Here is a 20,524-nt window from a genome sequence, read left to right on the forward strand (position 1 = left end):
TCAAGACCCCATGGCAACTGATATTTGCAACTGGAGGGGAATACTGGAGATAAAGCAGGGCACACAGGAAATTTGCACAGCACTCGACGAAAATGTAAGAGATTAGGAAAATTGAGCAATATTTGCATAAGAGTACTTAGCATTACCTGCTGTCACAGCAAATGAGTCCAAATGCTGAAGGGATGCAATTAAAATGTTTAATTCTTTTGCCAGGGTGGTGTAGAAAAATCCAAATGGTGCACTTAAGTGCTGTTAGTGCACGGGTGAAATAAGTGACAACTATAAGGAGCATATCAACCATATTTGAATTAATATTAACAGAAAAAGGGGGGGGGGGGGGGGGTTACCACTCAGAAAATTGTAAAAATACTGTTGTGATTATGAAGTTAACTAATAATGCAGCCATTTCAGTGGTGGGCTTTAGTGTTCTAGCCCAACATGAGGAATGCTCTGATACCACGATGCATGTGACCAGCTGTGTATGATGAGAAGTGGTCGAACAAGGAAACTTTAAGCTTATGTTTCAACAGTATGCTGTGCATGTTGCATGTGTCAGGGCCTGCAAAGGCACACATAACAACAGCAGATCTCACTATGCCAAAACTTTCCAAGAGCTGCATCAATCTGGTACAGCAGGCCAGTGGACCTAAATTCACTACATAAGATTTTTCAGTGTTGTTGGAGCCCTTTGCGCCCCCATTCCTCTCAAGCTGTGTTACCATTATACAAAACCTGCACCTTCTCTCGCCAAATGACTAGCTCTCATGCAAAACTTTATTACGAAGTGGCTGAGCTCACCATATTTCAAAGCATAAATTGGGTTTTGAACTTGAACTTTTATTTCATATCTATACAACGTAAAGATGACAGGGGCACAGACAAAAAGCCATAAAATCGGCTTGACTACTTATTTAAAATATTTTTAGCTCTATTTGGGGCATGGGCGTGGATATAAAGCAAGGTGCTTTATTTAGGTGGCAATTCTGGAGAAAGATCTTGCATTTTAACTGAAAAGATCGGTGGATGCCTTGCTTTCATCATCACTGAGATGAATTGCAGCTAAGGTTGTGCTGCCACAATCTCCAACACCACTCACTGCTTCATATAGACATTTCATAACTTGTTTTAGACTCTGAACAGCAGCAAACAGGATGCTGCTATGTGCTGTCTCAATGGCAAGAACTTTTCAATTATCAGCCCTTTTGCAAAGAATAGCCCTTGAAAACGAAAGCAATAATGTTCTGCCACTTGGTTCTGTTTTTCTAATATTTCATTAGCAAAAAATAAATGAGGAATGAGACAAAAACAAAACAAGGTGACAACAAGCAATCAGGAATGAAGCTGGAGAGATCCTTAGAGCAGAAACCTTTTCCAATTGCTTACTGTAATAACTGAAGCTGAATACCAGATGCTTTGGCTAGTTATTATACCGGGTGCGCGAGGTATTTGAGAACACTATTCCTTATCGCCACAGACACCAGCAGGCTCATCATATCTAGGCGTGCGGCTTCTTGTTGGTTGACCCTTCAACATTCATACTGCGCAGTTTGTTCAAAGATGGAAGCATACAGGTCGACGCAGGAAATGAAACGCCGTGCAGTCCTCGTCGCCCTGGCCGCACACCACAGCGGCTTGGAAATTGCCACCTTTTCGAACATAGCCAAGTCTTTAGTTTACAAGGTGCAGACAGAACTGATGTGTTCTGGCAGTGACGTAGCATTTGTGGCGAAAAGGAAAAAGCACAGTCAGCGGTCAGACATCGTTAGAACCCCCGAGTTTCTCTGGCGGCTGCAAGTCATTGTGAGTGACGACCGAGTAAGTCAATGTCAGGCTCACTGTGCACGAGGACTTGAGGTACCATTCCTATGTCATGAGGAGGGGGCAATTCATGTCCGATAAAACTCGGGAGAATCGTCTGCTCTGGTCGAAGCGCTTGCTAAGCAAGCTGATGAGACCTGAGGAGCCTGGAATGCTCTGGTATTTTTCAGATGAAAAGAACTTTTACTAAGACCAAAAAGTTAACCGCCATAATGACAGGTGGCTTTGCGCAAGCGCTGATAAGGTGCCCACAGTGATGCACACAAAATTTCCGTCGTCTGTGATGGTGTTAGCCGTCGTCAGCAACGAGGGTGACGTCATGCCACCATACTTTTTTGCAGGACTCCGCATTAATGCTGCCGTGTTCGTGGAGGTGCTTGCCACCGTTGTAAAGCCCTGGATAGAGACTGTTTCGAAAGGAAGATGTTACGTCTTTCAGCAAGATTCGGCTACCGCCCACACGGCCCGCGTCACCCAGGAGTGGCTGGCTGACAACTTCTACGACCACGTCACTCCCAACTTGTGGCCTCCTAGTTCTCCAGATTTAAATCCGCTCGACTACTATGTCTGGGGCGTCGTTGAGAGAGAGGCCAAAAAACAGCCACATAATACAAAAGACGCGCAGAAGGCCGCCATTGGTGACTCAATGGCCAACATCTCTAAGGACAACTTTATCCGTACATGCAGCCGTTTCCGAAGCCGAATTGAATCGGTTATTGCTGCGGATGGCGGATTCATTGAGTAATTGCGGAAATAAACCGTAAGAGAAGTATTTCCGAAAGATTGGTGAAAATATGTCTATTTTTGCTGGAGATATTCTTCTCTGCCTGAAGCCAACATTGTGTTCTCAAATACCTCACGCACCCGGTATATGGATGAGACTTGCCACTGAAGTATTCAAGCTGTGCCAGCAGACACTATGCAAGGTGAAACTAGTGAGTGCCTTACCAAGGGAATCATGAAGCTCTGTGTGAGCTCAAGGAGGTAGCGTTTGAGCAGGGCACTCTGAACTTCACTCGGGCGCCTGGTCTGCACACCCTGTGGGAAGAGGAAGTCACCATACACTGTTTCTGCACCAGTGCAAGAGTAGAAATGACATGGCCAGTCCAAAGTGACAACAATGTATCAGCTTTCTCTTCTAATAATCAAATTGTTATCGCAAACTCAACGAAAATGGACTTTTCAAAGAATACTTGATCAGTCTAAAGTGAATTAGTGTTACTCTTTAGTAACATCTGCCCCCTTCACAGTGCGCCACCGACATGTCCAGGGAATGCAGGTAAAGCCAAATAACTGCCAAGAGTGCGAGAAAAGAATACAAATCGCGCAACCTTGCTGCACATGTACAGCAATTTATGATTGTCACAGTGATGCAGCACTGCAGTTGCTACAAGACGGCTGCACAAGTGCTGGGTGCAGTAGACCTGTTGTGCTGCTACTTCTGTAAGCACAACAACAGTAAAGATGAGCAGCTGCATGATAGAATCTACAGTGGTAGTGTGTGCAGCATCATCATCAACATTACCCAGTGAGACAACTCCCCTTTAGTGGCCACGAGGCTGCTGCGCTGTCGTCCATGCAGGCGTAGAACAAAACAATTATTATAACAGAGTAATTCTATCGTCCCTTTCAACTTTGTTAGAGCAAAAGTTTACTGTAGGCAGTTGTGTGCTTGGCCATAAACCAGCCAGAAGAGAGCCCAGCAGAAGTTGTTGAGCAATGAGTGATAGAAGATGGCCAGTTTCTTGTGATTCCTGAGAAGAGCATCCAGTACATTTGGCCACATCAAAACCACTACATGCATTCACAAGACCTTGGAAGTAAATAGAGAACGAAATGTGGAAAAGTTGTTTCCATGTACTGAAATATGGAAGCTCAGGACAAGAAATTTTGCAGGCTTTAAAATATCACCCAGCATCAATGCACCAAAAAAATTATGAATGCACCATCGACACTGTACGCCTTCTAGCTATATGAAAGAGAGCACCTAAACTGCATTCAAGCTGCCAGTGTAACTAAACAAACATGCCCCACATAAATCTCTTCAATTAGACAACTTGTTACACATTAACATGTCAGGTTCGAGTGCACGCATTACGAGCGATCGTTGCTTAAAAAATTCAATTTTCCCTCTCATACTGCTCACGACTGCATTTTTAGCAAACAGGTAGGAGTGATTTGCGTCTGAGATGGGACTGTCAAGGGCTCAAGATCCCCATGTGGTTAAAATGGCATTTAATTCAGAGTACAGCACAGTGCCTTGCATAGTAGCTTCACGATCTAGAACACCATTTATAAGTTATTTTATTGGCTGCCAAGTGGCAGTGCTGTTGAGCCAATAGCTGCTGTGTGTACCTCATGCAAGGAGCAAAAGGCACTAATCTTCGTGACTTGGCAAGCCTAGTAAGACATGACGCACACAGTGACTGCAGAGTTGACCCACAGGGGACGTACACATGAAAAGGGAAAGTGTGCAAGCTCCTAAAAGACAATGAATGTAACAAAACTAGCCTTCTGTTACACATATGCACGGCAAATCTCTCCTCTTTTCAGGTTCACAGAAAATACCTCCGAGGTTTGGTTTTCCCCTGTTGACTCCACTTAACTTTGCATTCAGTTATCTGAGAGTCCCAGTGGCCCAGCCTGATGCCTGTGGCTACCTACTCTCCTCTTTAAAAAAGTTATGCCAGATAAGGGTTTCTTTTTTTTTCGCAACCATAAGCATGCATGTGTGTTTTAAATTGAATATTCAGACTCTGCTATATCTTTGATAATTTTTAACGAATGCCAAATGATGGCCACTTTTTCTCTGTATTTACCTGAAAACAATTCTAATGTGCACACATGCATGACATTGTTCAGCACTATTGTTATGATCAATAAAAAAAATTATTTTATTGCGATAGCAATTATACGGACACTCAAAGAGGATTTCTGGCGGCGGTGTCGCCGTCGCCCTCGTCGTCACCGTCGCCGCGCGCCGGACGCTGTATGTGCGAGTCTCGTGCTTTCACGGGGAGCGAATGCACGGCAGAGAACAAACACGGCTTCTGCGCCGTGCTCCCTGAAGGGCTGCAGAATTAAGCGTCTCTTTCCTCTTTTACAATCGCCATATATATGGAGCAAACGCGACTTCTTCCGTCGCGCGAAAGGCAGCGGGGGGACGGCAGGAAGGAAGGGAGAGAGGGGAGGCGACGTTTAGCTGCGGCACCAAATGCATATTTATATAAAAACGTTGCAAGGCGAGAAGGTGGTAAAGACTTCCGACGCTGCTCGACGAGTTTCCCGTTCTGATCTCGTCAAAAACATCCGAGCCGCCCCCAGAGGCCCTGGCAACAGTCACCAACGCCGCGTGCGTTCGGTGAGAACACGGGCAAAACGGCGACGGCGTCGACAAAAGTTCTGCACGTTGCCGGTGCTGCTGCACGTTTATAGTTTATAGTTTATAGTTATAGTATATAGTTTATACCGCTGATAAAACTACTATCCTTACTCCATATAGCTCTCTACTAAGTTGCTATCGCAATTGATGCTTCGCCTTTTGGGTGAAACTGCAACATTTTTCCTGACTGCCTGTCCCTCTTAACACTGCCCTGAAGCGCAGTCATTTTACTGGGTCGTCCAGTCTAGGATCCACAGCAGCAGACTAGTGTAGTGTGCGGACCTGTCGAGCTAGGGTCGCCCACCTTTGACAGCTTCTTGAGGAGCACCTTGTCTTTCTGCAGGAATGGTTTGTGCTGGGTGTACAAGCCTGCAGTGACCAGACATAACAGTGCCTCTACAATTCTATCTCTGCACAGCAACACTTGACATCTGCAGTCAGAACAGTTTGTACAAGCATGGATAAAATGTTTTGAACATAAGCAGAACTGCAACACATTGGACGTGATAAACAAAGGCACAAAAAACAACAAGTGCTTCTTGACTACACTAGACAAAAGACAAACTCACCAACATTTTTCAGCAGACATGGGGAGAACAAGTGCCAGAGAGAAAGCAGAAAATTTGAACAGCAGTGATGGCGTAAGAGGAGAAAAAGCTCAAGCACCCTATTTATTTTAATCTAAATGAAGTTTTTAATATTATTGTTATTAATTTTGCTTTTTAATTATTGTTCAGAATTAAAGTGGAGTGTGGGGGGGAGGTCGTACGTTCAACGCCATTGTGGGCGTGTGATCAACTTTAGGCCTGCAGTTGAGAACAACTTGGCAAATCAGAAACAGATAAATTACATTCAACAGAGATGAAGGACAGAGAACAGTCTGGGCACAACCCGAAGGGCTCTAGTGCAGCGGAAAGCACAAAGGATGATGACATTTCAGTAGGTGCCCGGAAAGGCTCAGGCAATTGCTAGTTACATTCAGAAGGTACAGCTGACAATCTTGAGCTCTGATGCTGCATTGAAATTTGTACCAAAGGTTTCTATGTTAAAATCCTTTCTGACCTCTTTAAGTCCCAGCCATAAATAATTTTTCTAACCCAACATGCTTCCTTCCTAACTCGGGTAATCAACCTACAATTGTTAACAAATTATGTTCAATACCAGTACAGCAAATATCAGTTCAAGAAATGCCACAGAGAAACCATTACAGAAGCACACATTAAAAAAATAAGCAAATATCTGTGACTCTTAAGAGGAATATTTAGCTCGGAGCCAACTCTGATTACGCTTATTCAAATACATGTAAAACAAAGAAATGCTTTATGGGACAAACCCTGGAACAATTTGAATGAAATTTGTTGCATTTGAGAGAGAAATTTCAATTCTGTAGGCAGCAACATTTTGCTTTGGGGCTTGGAATATTTCTAGAAGAATTGCTGAAAATTTTAACCTTAAAAAAGAAACATCTTCAGTTCTGTAAACTGCATCCGTTAGAGCATCTCAAGCAAATAAATTTAGTATATGAATTTAGAGGTTACATGAATTTGATACAATGTTTAGAAAGGCTTCGCAAAAGTCTTACCTAATAATGGTACATTTCAGAGAGGTTTGTAATACATCAATTTTGTCCGCTTTCAATGATTTATTAGGTGCAGTTTACAGAATCGTGATATCATCTTTCATGGCTAAGTTACAGAATTGTAAACTGGGTAGTTTCGTTTCTTGCATTATTGGAATTTTTTACCATTTTTATACAAAGAGGGCTTCAATAAAAATTTCACTTCCTACAGTCACTACATTTGAACTTTTTCTTTTAAAGGGACCCTGAAAGGATTTTGACGATTTTGTACAAACGTACTGAGTCGTCAGGATAGGTCCTTCTGATCATTAAGTGACGCATTTAGGCGCTCGGTGTAAAGTGTGTAATTTATTATAAAGTTTAAAAATGTGCATTGCAACCAATCGCAGTAGTGCCGCTCCCCTGTGTTTTCAGCCGCTCCCTCCCAATTCACGTACCGTATTTACTCGAATATAATGCGCACTTTTTTTTCCCAGTAAAACGGGTCCAAAAATCCCAGTAAAACGGGTCCCAGTAAAATGGGTTTTTCCAGTAAAACGGATCCAAAAAACGGGTCAAAAAGCACGTTACAATCAAGTATCACCCTAAATCTGCCTTACCATATTGCCATCGGCATTTCAAAATGGCTGCCTCATGCACGCTTTGAGCCTAGCCACCGTAGCTTCCTCCAGTACGTGTGCTTAGGCATTAGTCTACCATCTGTCTTGCCGTTTTCTGCGTTTGCTTTATCAGCACAAAGCCAAGTTCATCATGATGCCACATTTAAAAGGAAAGTGATTATGTACACGGAGGCGGATGGAAATCGCGCCGCATCACGGGTGTTCGGAGCGCTCGAAACTTACGTGCGCGACTGGAGCAAACAGTAGAAGAGGATTTTCACCAGCAAAGCAACACGGAAAGGTTTCAACCGACTGAAGCAGGACGTATTCTGCGACGATCCACTTCAGCGATACAATCTCCTTGGCTCTACCTGGAAAGCGATCTGCGATGGAGACAGAGTCCGCCACGTGCTGTGTTTTCGCTGCTTATAGTTCGCAATGAAGCGAGAGGCAGCATGAAGGGTTTCCGTGGTCATTGAGTGAGATGCGTTCATGTTTTCTCGTGTGCGCATGACTCCATGCTTGTTAATTTAGTTAGTATGCGAATGCTTACAAGTTTACACAGTCAATAAAACCACTATCCTTACTTTGTATATCTGTCTACAAATTTGCAATCGCAATCGATGTTTCGCCTTTGGGCAAAACTGCGACTTTTTTTATTCATCGCAACTTTGTGCATTGGGAGTAAATCTGTGTTTTTCCAAATGAGAGAAAGTTGTATTTCTGTATGAAAGCATGAGGTGCACAGTACTGTAAATAAATTTTTTGGGGGGTCATGGAAAGTGGGTGCGCGTTACAATCAAGGGCGCGTTAGAATCGAGTAAATATGGTAGTTATCACAAATGCCATCAATTGGTCAATTGGACGAGCTATCCGATTGGCTACCCAGGTTGCATCATCGATAATATTTCCAACTTATGGAGAACAAATGTTCATAATAGTTGGAATGTTGGTTAACTTGTTTCTATAAAAAAAATAACAGAAAGAGAATACACAACAATAATTTATAACTACAGTGAAGACCACTTATACCATAACCGCTTATAGTGGAGGACCGAATATAGTGCGGTCTTTTCAGACTCCCATTAATTTTCCCATAGCACTCCATGTATACACGTATCGCTTATAGTGCAGTTGCGGGAAACAAAATACCGGTTACAGTGCGGCTGCCCGGGAGTACGGAAGTCAGCGGAGACGGCGAACGCTCCCCTCAAACGGGCGCCCCAAGGAGTGCTCGAGGAAGAAAGAGAGATGAAGTGGAGGAGAAGGGCACGTGGTGCGAACGAACAGCCAGTGAGGCTGAAACCAGAATCTTGAGTGCGAGTCGTGAAATATCACGGCGCGCATAGCGAGCGAGTGCCACAAAACTGCCAACGCCGGCCAACGCTCGCTTCACGATAGCGGCAGTAAACAAAACATCAAGGAGCGGGCGGCGCCAGCACATCACGGCGAAGTGCACACGCGAGACCGTGGAATGTGAGGGAGGAGGGCGGCAGGGAAGCGAATTTCACCTCGGCAACTCCACCGATTCAGTGGCTCCCCTCGCCCTCCCTCGTAGCTCCCTGACTTTGGACTGTCACCGTGCGCGCCCGCCGCCGTGCAGGTGCCGTCGCTCCAGCCGGCTTGGCGCCAGCTCCCCGAAGTTTCGTTTTCTGCCGCTATCGGGAAGCGGGCGTTTGCTGGCGTGGGCAGTTTCGTTGGCCGGCCTGGTACAGCGCCACTGCTTCCCTCTGCGCCGTAGCCGCAGTGTGTAAGGTCAACACGTGACTAGAAAGTAGAAGAAGCATAAAGGAGAAAGAAGGATTCACTGCCATTTTCTACACATGGCTACGGTAGCGTGGCTGAGACGTCGGCACGTACACGCATGTTCCGGCGCAACGCAGAATCGGCAACCTTGCCATTTTGAGAGAGGGTGAAATTTTCCGCCGCATTTTTTTTCTTTCTTTTTTGTTTTATTCGCGCGTGACATTGAGGGGTCTCTCCTAAGCTTTTACTCTATGGCGGTGCCGGAACAATGCCGGTCGGAGGTGCCGCCGCGCGATTTTTTTCGAATTAACGGGATTCGACTGTAAATTGAATGCAAACGTTCTAGCCGCATTCCTCGACTGTCGCATACGCGTGACGGCTTGGTGTGCATGTTTTGCATATGTGCGGGCCTTGACAATTGTTGCTTTGGTTATAGTGCGGATATTCGCGACTCCGGCGACATACGTTATAAGCGGTCTACACTGTACATTCAAGCACTTCCAGTACACAGCAAGTGTCGTCTGCTTGTGTTACAATGTTCTCCATGTTGACGCGAGCTGTGCGATCAAATCTGGCCTCGAACTTTCTTTTCGCAAGCACCATGGATGCCCTTGTTACATTGCGGGCTGTAAATCTAGCGATCGGCGATATGTCAAGCTGTGACATCGTGTCCATCTGCAAGGCAACATGCAAGCGGTGTGGTTGCAGCACATCAGGCTATCGGTATCCGATCCGTACCAGTTGTATCTATGCGTTTGCAGCAGTCATTTCACGTTGAAGGAATACTACCATAATAGAGAGTTCTAGCGCGTCCAGTATTCGGGTAAACTCAAGCGCAAGCAGACTGGGCTTGGGTGTTTTACCGGATGAGCAGAGGTGCAAACGTGAATGGCCTGCATAGTGCCCAGCCCCCTGGTGGCACAGAGCTCAACCAGACAAACACAGGTAATATAGCAGTAACCAAGTGTATTCTACTGTGCTGCTGGTGTAAATAATTGTCAGGAGAGCAATCATGCACACAATGTCTGTTTAAATGTTTAAAATGTTCTATACTTGGTTAGAGAAATAATAGCTCTGTGATTGGTTGATTAAGCTCTGTGCCACCAGGTGGCTACACCGTGTAGGCTGCTCAGGCCACTCACGTTTATGCTAAGCCCCTTCATTACAGCGGTAGTGGTATGGAAGGGCTTTAGTTTAGGCCTCCGCCCATCCGGCAAAACGCCCAGCTCACCTATGGTTACCAGACGCGCTTACAGCTGCGACAGAACGCTCCCAACGCACGCTGCCTGGATAGCTCTCACGGGGGATCGACGGCCAGGCGACTAGCAAAGAGGTTAGAGAGGCTTTGCACAGAGGCTCCAAGGCCGGAAATAAAGGACAAGACATCACATCGTGACACTGAGCCAGTGAAGGCAGAGCTTAGCTCCAGTGACTTGGCGAATGAGTTAAGGAGAAAATGTAAAGCTAGGGAGGAGGGTAACTTGTAATCATCAGTAGTTCTCTTAATACGAGACGCTTCACTTAAATTGTAGCGCTAATTTTTTACTGTAGCTGTACCCTATGAGTATACAAAATTTGTCTAAACCGTTTCAGGAACCCTTTAAATGCAACAAACCTAATCGAATTCGGTTGCCGAAAACAGTTTCTTAGTTCCAATGTATTTAGATAAGAGCCTCCAAACTAATGCTTCCTCTTCAGGCATTAAATATTTCTTCCACTTACAGATTTGCTTCTTAGCACTCAACGAACCGATTTAGTCATGGATTTTCACTAAACACTTTCACTTTGCTCTCCTTTGCTGCACAGCTTTGTTCCTCCAAAAATGGCTAAAGAATTTGACAAACATGCTAAATGTAGCCACAGCATGTCACTATACCTGGTTTGCTGTCTAGCGTCCGCAGCTGGCCTGCTTTCTTGAGCTTCTGAGGGGAATCTGCAGAAAATTTTGATGTTTTATTAGATACCACCACAAGATACAAACAAGCTGAATACAAATCAGTATGCACAATTACAGCAAAAGGGCTTCAGCAATTGCATTTTTCACTCAAGAAAGGCGACCAAAAGGTGGGCGCTACACCACTTCTAAGAAGCAGGAAAACCAAGAGCCAGTTTTGACATCAAGAAGCAGACATAAAAGATTTGCGTTTCACTTCCTTGCTTTGTCAGATGGCTGCTGACTCAATAGCTTGCATAACATAGCTCAATTCCTCAAAGGCAAACCAAATCACTAAATTATATTATCTTTTAGTGCGACAAGTTCGAAGAGCTTTGCGGCATACAGTGTGTTGAGCAGAACTTATCCATACATCACAAAAATAGGAGGCAGGGATCCCGTGGTATCACAAACGACTGATGCCCGCATCAGTCGGCCTGGTTGCAAGCCACACCATGGCCAGGTCCTCAAAAGCTGGGTGCAGGCCACATCAGCCATTCTTTCCTCCTCTGTGCATACAGCATAGCATGTCCTCTGCCTGGTTGCTAATACACTCAGCTTGTGACAAGATGATCAAGGTGTACCTTGTGACCACTGCACTGCATCGACCAATACACACGTCAACAGTCTGTGAGACCATGTGGCAACCACTTATAATTTCCATGATGTGTGGACGAGTCCTGCACAACGCACGCAATGCTGTGCTCAAACTGGCGCAAATTCTGAGTTGGTCACATTAAGAAATACCTCGATCTAACGATCTTCAAATAACAAAATTTTCAATGTGATGATGTATTTAGCTTTTTATAACTTCTTGTCCATAGAACACCATGTATTTAGAACCTCAATATAATGCAGTGTGTTTGTACATGATTTCAATGTAACAAAATTTTACTGCCTCCACAAAGGAATACAGAGACAATAAATTGAAACTTCCACAGACGTAAATGGTCAAATGGTTGAATTACAAGTGGCTGCTTGCGAACACATTTCTCTAATCGCACGCCATGTGACAAAGGGCAATTGCCAAAATGGAGCAGTGTCATGTTCCGTATAAAGTTCAAGAGCAATAACATCTTGTTGCACCCTGCGCACTGTATGCTGTAGGTAAGAGAAAGCGTGCGAGGGTAAGCCAAGAAGGATGGTAGCTTGATGAGCACCGTCTTCCTGCATGAGCTAGAGGAAAGGGGGGAGGGAAGAGCTCACGGTAACACAATCAAGCATGCTCGAGGACTGTGGGGGAGGAGGTTGGCGTGCGTCTCCTTTTCTAGTGTGGCCATGGCTGCGCATAGCTGCCAGCACGGCACAGCACATACGCAGCCCACGTGAACTGCTTTAGGGTAATCTGCTGTGTGGACAAAGAGTGGGTGTGTCGAGATGGCATGTAAACATGTGCATCGGCTTCCCGCATTTAGTACTAGAGGCACCGTAATCTTTGGAGACGCATTGAACAGACAAAGCATTCACTCCCCACTGCTAGAGCTTTTCATGATAGCGTCGTCACATTGCAGGCCACGCTTTCAGACGCGGGGGCGGAGTGGATGTGAAACCGTGGCTGGCTTCTCTTCATACCGCCGATGTCAAGGTATCTTCGACACGGAATGAAACCGTATCTTTCGTCATCAACTCTCAAATTCAGCAAAATGAAATTTTTTTATCATTTAAGCTTGCTTTTTCCGAATGCTCAATAATTTTGAAACTTTTTCGGCGCCTTCCGTGTAAGAAAAATTCATCAGCGAGAGTACTTTTTGCTTAAAAGGTCGAATTTCAATATAACGAAATTTCTACATAATGAAGCCAATTGCCAATTTTAGAGACGTCGATATATTGAGGTTTAACTGTAGTATAATGAATTATTTGTAGTGTGTTCCAGGGATAGAGGCCTCATATCATTATTATGGAGTCAGCAGCTATATAATACAAAGCAGAACATGTGCAAGCAAAAAATTTTGCATCAGTACACCTTTAAAAAAGCTTCTGAACATGCTTGTTTGCCCGTTCCACGGAGTAAAATATACAGGAGTGCCTACTCGCCTATCTGGCAATGCATTTGACGCGGCCAACTAATGTCCCAGCGATAACAGGCGTCTATTATTCCATTGTGGTTTCTGCCTCTGCTCACCTTCTCTTTTCTTCAAGGCTTTCCAAGGTACTCTCCTCCCTCTGCTCTTTCCCTAGATGTTGGCGCCAAATATGCGTGCCGTGCGGCGGTCAAGCCGAGGAACGATTATGTCAAGAACCTTTTCCGCTATCAAAATATTAAGTGACCGGATGGTCACTTTAGCTGTTATTGCTGCTTGAAGTCATATATCTTTGCAGCGCATTTTTCAATTGCGACTGCAACGAGCAAAGATATGATCAGCTGATTTCCAAGAGTGAAAAATATTGTGTCGCTGAAGTTTCCCATCGCTGTTATACCAGCGGAAGTAAAGGAGATAACAGCATGCTGTTTGAGCAGAGCAGTAGTTTAGAAGAACTTCTTGCTGGGCAAGTTGGTGCATAGCTGTATCGGGAAGCGTTGCGCATACACACTAACATATGAAAAAAAGAGACATAGAGCGCTCTTTTTTTCCTGTGTTTGTCTGTGTGTATGCACAACGCTTCCCGATACAGCAGAGCAGTAGTGGCATATTGGCTTATGGTGGTGCTTATAGGCACTAAACTAATTTAAGTTGAAATTGACTAACGTTGCATGTTGGGCTTGTTGGTATAACATAATGGACGCAAAAGGCATAGCACATCAGAAACAAGATACAAGAGGAAGAACACAGACAACACAGGTTTTAGCGCCAAACATGTGTGTTGTCTGTGTTCTTCCTCTTGTGTCCTGTTTCTGATGCGCTATGCCTTTTGCCTCCATTAAGTTGAAATGCTTCGTGCCCTCAGTGGGTGCCAGGCTGCTACTACATCCACGACAGTCACTTGAATAAAATTGCAGTTCTTTTAAGCAGAATTCAAGCATAAAACAAAATTCTGTGTTGTATCCAGCAGTTGTTCTTCTTCTTTCTGGGGTTTTAAGTGCCAAAACCAGTTCTGATCATGAGGCACACCGTAGTGGAGGGCTCCGGATTAATTTTGACCACCTGGGGTTCTTTAACGTGCACTACAACGCAAGCACAGGGGCGTTTTTTGCATTTCGCCTCCATCGAAATGCAGCCGCCGCGGCCGCGTGTATCCAGCAGTTGTTTCTCGTTCTTGGTTTTCATTTCCATTTTGAAATAAAACAAACACTCGCCAATGGAAATACATGTAATGGAAAATGCGGCGCAACCTATGTCGGCAAGACCGGTAACTTCAAAAAACGCATAAAACAGCATCAGTACGATGTCGCCAAGGGCAACTCATCTTCAAACGCTTTATCAGAACACCACTAGAACACAGGTCACTGCATAGACTGGGAATCGGCATCCATAATCGCCACAGAGAAGAAACTGCCTGCAAGACTAATGCTAATATTGCTGCACATTCGGACGACGCAACATGCGATAAACAGGACACGTGGGAATCTGCCAGAAATCTACACATGCACACTGTGTCATCTATCCCATATTTAAACAAGAGCCACCGCATTTGCTTTCATTGTGACCAAGGGTCCCGTACAGGACTCGAAACGTCAAGTTTTATTTTCCATTACATGTATTTCCATTGGCGAGTGTTTGTTTTATTTCACTACGCTCATTTCTCACCAGACAGGTTTCCGTCGAACTCTGGATTATGTGATCCATTGCCATTTGACGTCACCAATCACGTGTAAATACTCACAAGCTTACTGTGCTTACAAGCTTACTGTAAAGCATTAGGAGCAGCCAAAAAGAAATATTATTCACAGGACTTGCCCTCACTTATGAGAAATAATCCAAGAAAATTCTGGCAAATAATTTCTCCATACAATAAGTCGACTAATCGCATTACAATACACGACGCAAAAGAAACTCCGTTTCTGATGAAGATTCTGCGGTAGCTTTCAATGCATATTTCGCTTCTGTTTTTACACAGAAAGATTGTTCCAATGTGCCATTTGTTCCAGATAAGCCCTTCCCTTTCATGGCACAAATCATCATCGCTGCCAAATGTATCGCGAACCTCATCACGAATGATGAAGTTTCTACTTCATCTCGTATTGATAATATCAACTCTAAAATATTGAAGAATAGTACTGATATTTCCAGTCGCTTTCTGTGTATTGTAAGCACTATTAACGTACTTCGTCGTTTTCATTTATACATAGCCATCATCATCTTCCCTGGTCTCCTACTTCTTCGCGCATGAGCTGGGGTGTTTCCTTTTTGGAATAAAAAGCGCTTAACAGCTTGGTCGGTCTCGGTCTTATAAAGTGGTGGAGGTACATCAAGATCCCGACGTCCTCTCGCGCTCCCGTCCTCCCTGGAGCTACGTTCCCATCGCCGCCTGTGCCTGGCTACCCCTTCAACGATGGACACTTCCAACTCGTCTCTTCCGGTGCCTCTAACCCTACCACACAGACGACTCCACCTGCGGTGCCCTCTTGGACTGTGACGAGCCCTCAACGCGACCCCCCTATCTTTGCGGGACTCTGTGGTGATGACGTCGACGATTGGATTGACGACTACGACCGCGTGAGTTCTTGCAATAAGTGGACCGACACCCCGAAATTGAGGAACGTCACATTCTACTTGACCGGTGTTGCCAAGACGTGGTATTTCAACCAAGAATCCGACATCGCGGATTGGTCGACGTTGTGGGGATTGAGGGTTGCGCCGGCGTCATTGCGGGGGCTAACACCTTTTCTGCCGTTCCCCCGGTTTTCCCCGTCCTCCGCGTAACCGGTTTCCGCGGTGGCGCTGCGCACGCGGCGGTTGCGCTGAGGGCGGGGCGCTGACGTCACGAGGCGGCCGGTTGTTGGCTGCTAGCGGCGGAGCGTGCCTCGGGACTTCTCTCCGGGACCAGCGCACAGTACGTTCATGCTTTCCTCTCGTCCGCCGACACCTTTGTGACTAGGACTGGAGCTCGCGCACAGTGCCTTTGCCCGTGCGGGGAGCGCGTACTTTGTGCTGATCCTTTCCCGACGCTAAGTTGACGAGCGGTGCCATTAGTGCTCGCGCGAGGTCGTACCCCGCCGAGCCGCACTTGCCGAAAGCCTAAGCCAAAGGATATTGCCCGTGCTCTCGCAAGTTGACCCATTGGTTATCGCCAGAGCAAGTAGCATAGCCGCCGGGACTTTTCCTAGCGGCATGTCTATAGGCGCCTGTTATTGTATTTTCACCCTGGTGCGGGACCCCTTTGGCTCCCCGCCACGCAGGCGTTTGTGCAGTGCTGGTGCCGACGGTTTCAGTAAACGGTTTCCGTCAACTCAGGGCTTTACTGTGTTTTTGGCGTGCGTCGCTCGGTAGCCCCTTGCGGCCTCTGAGTTCGCGCGCGAGCGGTGCTGGAGGCGACGGCTGACGCGGCCCTGTGGCTCGCTAAGCTCGAACCCGCGGTGGTTGGTCTCCTGTGAGACAGCAAGAACCCACAACGTTTACCACTAAGCTGCATCAAATCTTCGCTTCCTCATCTGGCCGTGCAGAAGTCGCCAAATAGAAGCTTGGTACGCGCCTTCAACTTCCACAAGAGTCTTACACCTCATACATAGAGGATGTCTTGGCTCTGTGCCGCCGTGCGAACCCTAGCATGATATAAGCCGAATGCGTTCTACACATATTAAAAGGCATTGGGTCTATAGCGTTCAACACCTTAATCGTCCAAAATCCAGCTTCCGTCGAAGACATCACTTCCACGTGTCAGCGCGTAGATGAGCTACAGTCTCTTCGTCTTCAACAGGACAGCAGCGATCCTCAGGTTCCCCATTATTCAGATCTACGTGCTCTCCTCCGCACCATCATCCGCAAAGAGCTTCAAATACAAGACCTGAGGCGTTCACCTGCTGCCTGTGCCCCAACCCCCACCTTTGACTTGCGCGAGGTCATAAAGCAGGAGTTGACAGCGATGACTACACCCACGACGCATCTTGCTCCGGTAGCGCGCCCCACACCTACCTACGTGGATGTTGCTTCGCTACCCACCCCTACCGTGACCTCCGTGCCTACTGACGTTACCTATGACCATTTGGCTTCGATGGGAACCAGAGCACTTGCTGCGCCATCCTCGTCCACCTCGTCCAGATTGCCCAAACAAGGGCAAGCAAGGCATTCACACTCGGTACTTGAGTAATTGCGTTCTGGGGCAGAAGGCAGGCGGCTGGCGTACGCTATGACGCAGTCACGACCATGCTGGCGCTGGGCAAGGACGGCTCCGATTCCGTATCCACTGGCATCCGACCGAACTTCCGTAGGAGCAGATGGGTCGAAGTGCGCCAACAGAGAAGTCGTCAGAAGGCAGATAAGCGCAGAAAATGCATTAGCTTCTAGATGGCCCCAGACGAAAGGCGTATCTTTCTTGAGAAGGTCAGTGAGCGGACGGGCGATGTCAGCGAAATTTTTGACAAAGCGACGAAAGTAAGAACATAAGCCAATGAAGGAGCGAACATCTTTGGTTGAGCAAGGTGCAGGGAAATTCTTCACGGCGCGAATTTTTTGTGGGTCAGGTCGGATTCCTACACCATTAACAAGGTGGCCGAGCACTGTTATTTCACGGCGACCAAAATGGCACTTGGATGAGTTAAGCTGAAGACCGGCACTGCGGAACACTTGGAGGATGGCGGACAGGCGCTGAATATGGCTGTCAAATCTCGTTGAGAAAACAATAACGTCATCTAGGTAACATAAGCAGGTCGACCATTTGAAGCCACGAAGGAGCGAATCCATCATGCGCTCAAATGTGGCTGGCGCATTGCATAGGCCGAAGGGCATAACTTTAAACTGGTATAACCCGTCAGGTGTCACAAAAGTGGCCTTCTCGCGGTCCATAGGATCTACGGCAACCTGCCAATAGCCACACCGCAGGTCGATGGACGAAAAATAACTCGCTCCGTGGAGGCAATCGAGGGCATCATCTATGCGTGGCAACGGATATACGTCCTTCTTAGTGATCTTGTTCAGGTGTCTGTAATCGACACAGAAACGCCAGGTGCCGTCTCTTTTCTAGACAAGCACAACTGGGGATGCCCATGGGCTAGACGAAGGCTCTATAATGTCTTTTGCAGCCATCTTGTCAACTTCTGTTTGTATAATCGCCCGCCAAGGGGATTTGGAGCCGGCACGCTGGCTGACATGCAGCTAACACCACTGTTGGTTATGCAGGTCCTTATTGCAATCGGATCAGCGATCCTGCTTGGCGTGGATGAGGAGCGGGCACTGCTCCCACTATCGTCGAAACCGTCTTCATCAAGTGAAATCGGATTGGCCATGGCGACAACCAAGTTCAACAGCGGACTGCCAGTTATCACCGGCTTACATCACCGTTTGGATGAGGCGCTCGTCGACAACAAACTACCAGTCTCTGCTGAGTATCGAGGACCACGTGACATCAACCGAACCTACTTAAACGCACAGCACTTTGGCTTCGTGGGATTTGGAGCCTGCATGCTGGCTGACATGCAGCTAACACCACTGTTGGTTATGCAGGTCCTTATTGCAATCGGATCAGCGATCCTGCTTGGCGTGGATGACGAGCGGGCACTGCTCCCACTATCGCCGAAACCGTCTTCATCAAGTGAAATCGGATGGGCCACGCGACAACCAAGTTCAACAGCGGACTGCCAGTTATCACCGGCTTACATCACCGCTTGGATGAGGCGCTCGTTGACGACGAACTACCAGTCTCTGCTGAGCATCGAGGACCACGTGACATCAACCGAACCTACTTAAACACGCAGCACTTTGGCTTCGTGGGATTTGGAGCCGGCACACTGGCTGACATGCAGCTAACACCACTGTTGGTTATGCAGGTTAGTACTTACTATCCATTGCAAGTGCATGGTCCGCTATGTGCGTTGCCGGCTCCCCCCATGATAAGTGCTCCTGCACACCGTCGCAGACGAATGTACGCGCGATTGTCTTGTCGAAATTTCCGCCTCTTTGTGAATCGAGTGTTGTACTTCATTCTTTTTTTGTTACTATCGGGCGATGTCGAGCTTAATCTTGGACCTCTAACCGAAGCAGCAATGGAGGTACTCAATGGAGGTACTAGATACCATCGATACCAGGTTAGCCAAGCACGAGGCTATGCTGGCGGAAGTAAACAGTAGGCTTGGTGTAACTGATGAACGGGTTGAAACGGTAAACAAATTAGTGTTGGATCAAGCAAATGCAATAAGATCGCTTGAACAACAAGTATCTGCCGTGCGAAACAAAAACGTCGATCTTGAAAACAGAAGTCGCAGGCTTAATCTTGTCTTCTATGGAATAGATGACGGAAATCATTCTGAAACGTGGATTCAGTCGGAAAACTTGGTTAAAAGTATTTGCAAAGCTAACCTGGGGATCGAACTGAACTTGATACAAAGGGCATACCGTGTGGGTCGTTACAGCGATAGGTTCAAAAGGCCAGTCTTAGTAAATTTTTCTTCATATAAGGAAAAACAGGACGTCCCTGTCAAATGCTCATAAGTTCAAGGGCTCACCCTACAGTGTGGATCAGGACTATTCATCCGAGACCCGACAAATACGCAAGCATCTGTGGGAATACGCAAAAGTTTAAAAAACGGACAGCAATAACAAGGTAAAGCTAAACTTCGACAAACTCGTTATGAACGGAAAAACCTTCACGTGGGACAGAGAAAAAAACAAAGTTGTTCCATTCAGGAAACAATGATGCAATATAAAGGAAAAGAAACAAGTATGCCGTGACCTCGTTGCTGTTGTAGTAAACTGTAGGAGTATAATAAACAATGTCGATGAATTCGCTGGTCTGATAGAGTCCATTAAGGCTGACATCGTTTTTGGCACAGAATCGTGGCTGAACCCGTCTATCGCGGATAGTGAAGTATTCCCTAAAGAATTCATTGCTTATCGGAAGGACAGGCTGAGCCTCGGTGGAGGGGTGTTTTTGTTAATTCACTCTTCTCTTAAGTCGTTTATGCTAGATCTTGATACCAACGATGTTGAATCAATTTGGTGCTCAGTCACCCTACCTGATAACTGCTCGTACGTTATTGGATCATTCTACAGACCACCGGCTTCAAATTTTAAACCGTTACAATCTTTGTATGATATTGTTTCGGAAGCATCCCGGCAGCCTATTTTGCTTGCGGGTGATTTTAACTTACCTGACTTGGAATGGACAGAAGGTGATTGCATATGCAAAGCTGACAGCCGAATTAACTTAGAAATGAGAAACATTGTAAACACCTTCGGACTATTACAGTATGTCAATGCTCCAACTCGTAATAGTAACATTCTGGACCTTTTGGTCTGCAGCTCACCTACGCTTATTAGCTCGGTTCCTATAATACCAGGAATAAGCGATCACCACGCTGTCATTGCAAACATTAAAACAGGTATTAACCGATCAACGTCACCCACATCAAGGAGAGTTTTTTTCTTCGAAAAAGG

General features: G+C 46.2%; 1 protein-coding gene across 3 annotated transcripts in view; it reads right to left on the minus strand.

Moving 5' to 3' along the window:
• The window catches only part of LOC119460535 (protein DENND6A-like), a 106,995-nt gene that overhangs the window by 40,704 nt on the left and 45,767 nt on the right, over positions 1-20,524 (minus strand). For all 3 annotated transcript variants that reach the window (XM_049672480.1, XM_037721459.2, XM_037721457.2), the window contains 3 exons: positions 11,001-11,057; positions 5,505-5,569; positions 2,767-2,856 (listed from right to left, as the gene is read on the minus strand). In XM_049672480.1, coding sequence (XP_049528437.1) covers positions 2,767-2,856; positions 5,505-5,569; positions 11,001-11,057 — 212 coding nt within the window. The remainder of the gene's footprint in view (positions 1-2,766; positions 2,857-5,504; positions 5,570-11,000; positions 11,058-20,524) is intronic.

Source organism: Dermacentor silvarum, chromosome 8, assembly GCF_013339745.2.
Source record: "Dermacentor silvarum isolate Dsil-2018 chromosome 8, BIME_Dsil_1.4, whole genome shotgun sequence".
Classification (NCBI taxonomy): domain Eukaryota; kingdom Metazoa; phylum Arthropoda; class Arachnida; order Ixodida; family Ixodidae; genus Dermacentor; species Dermacentor silvarum.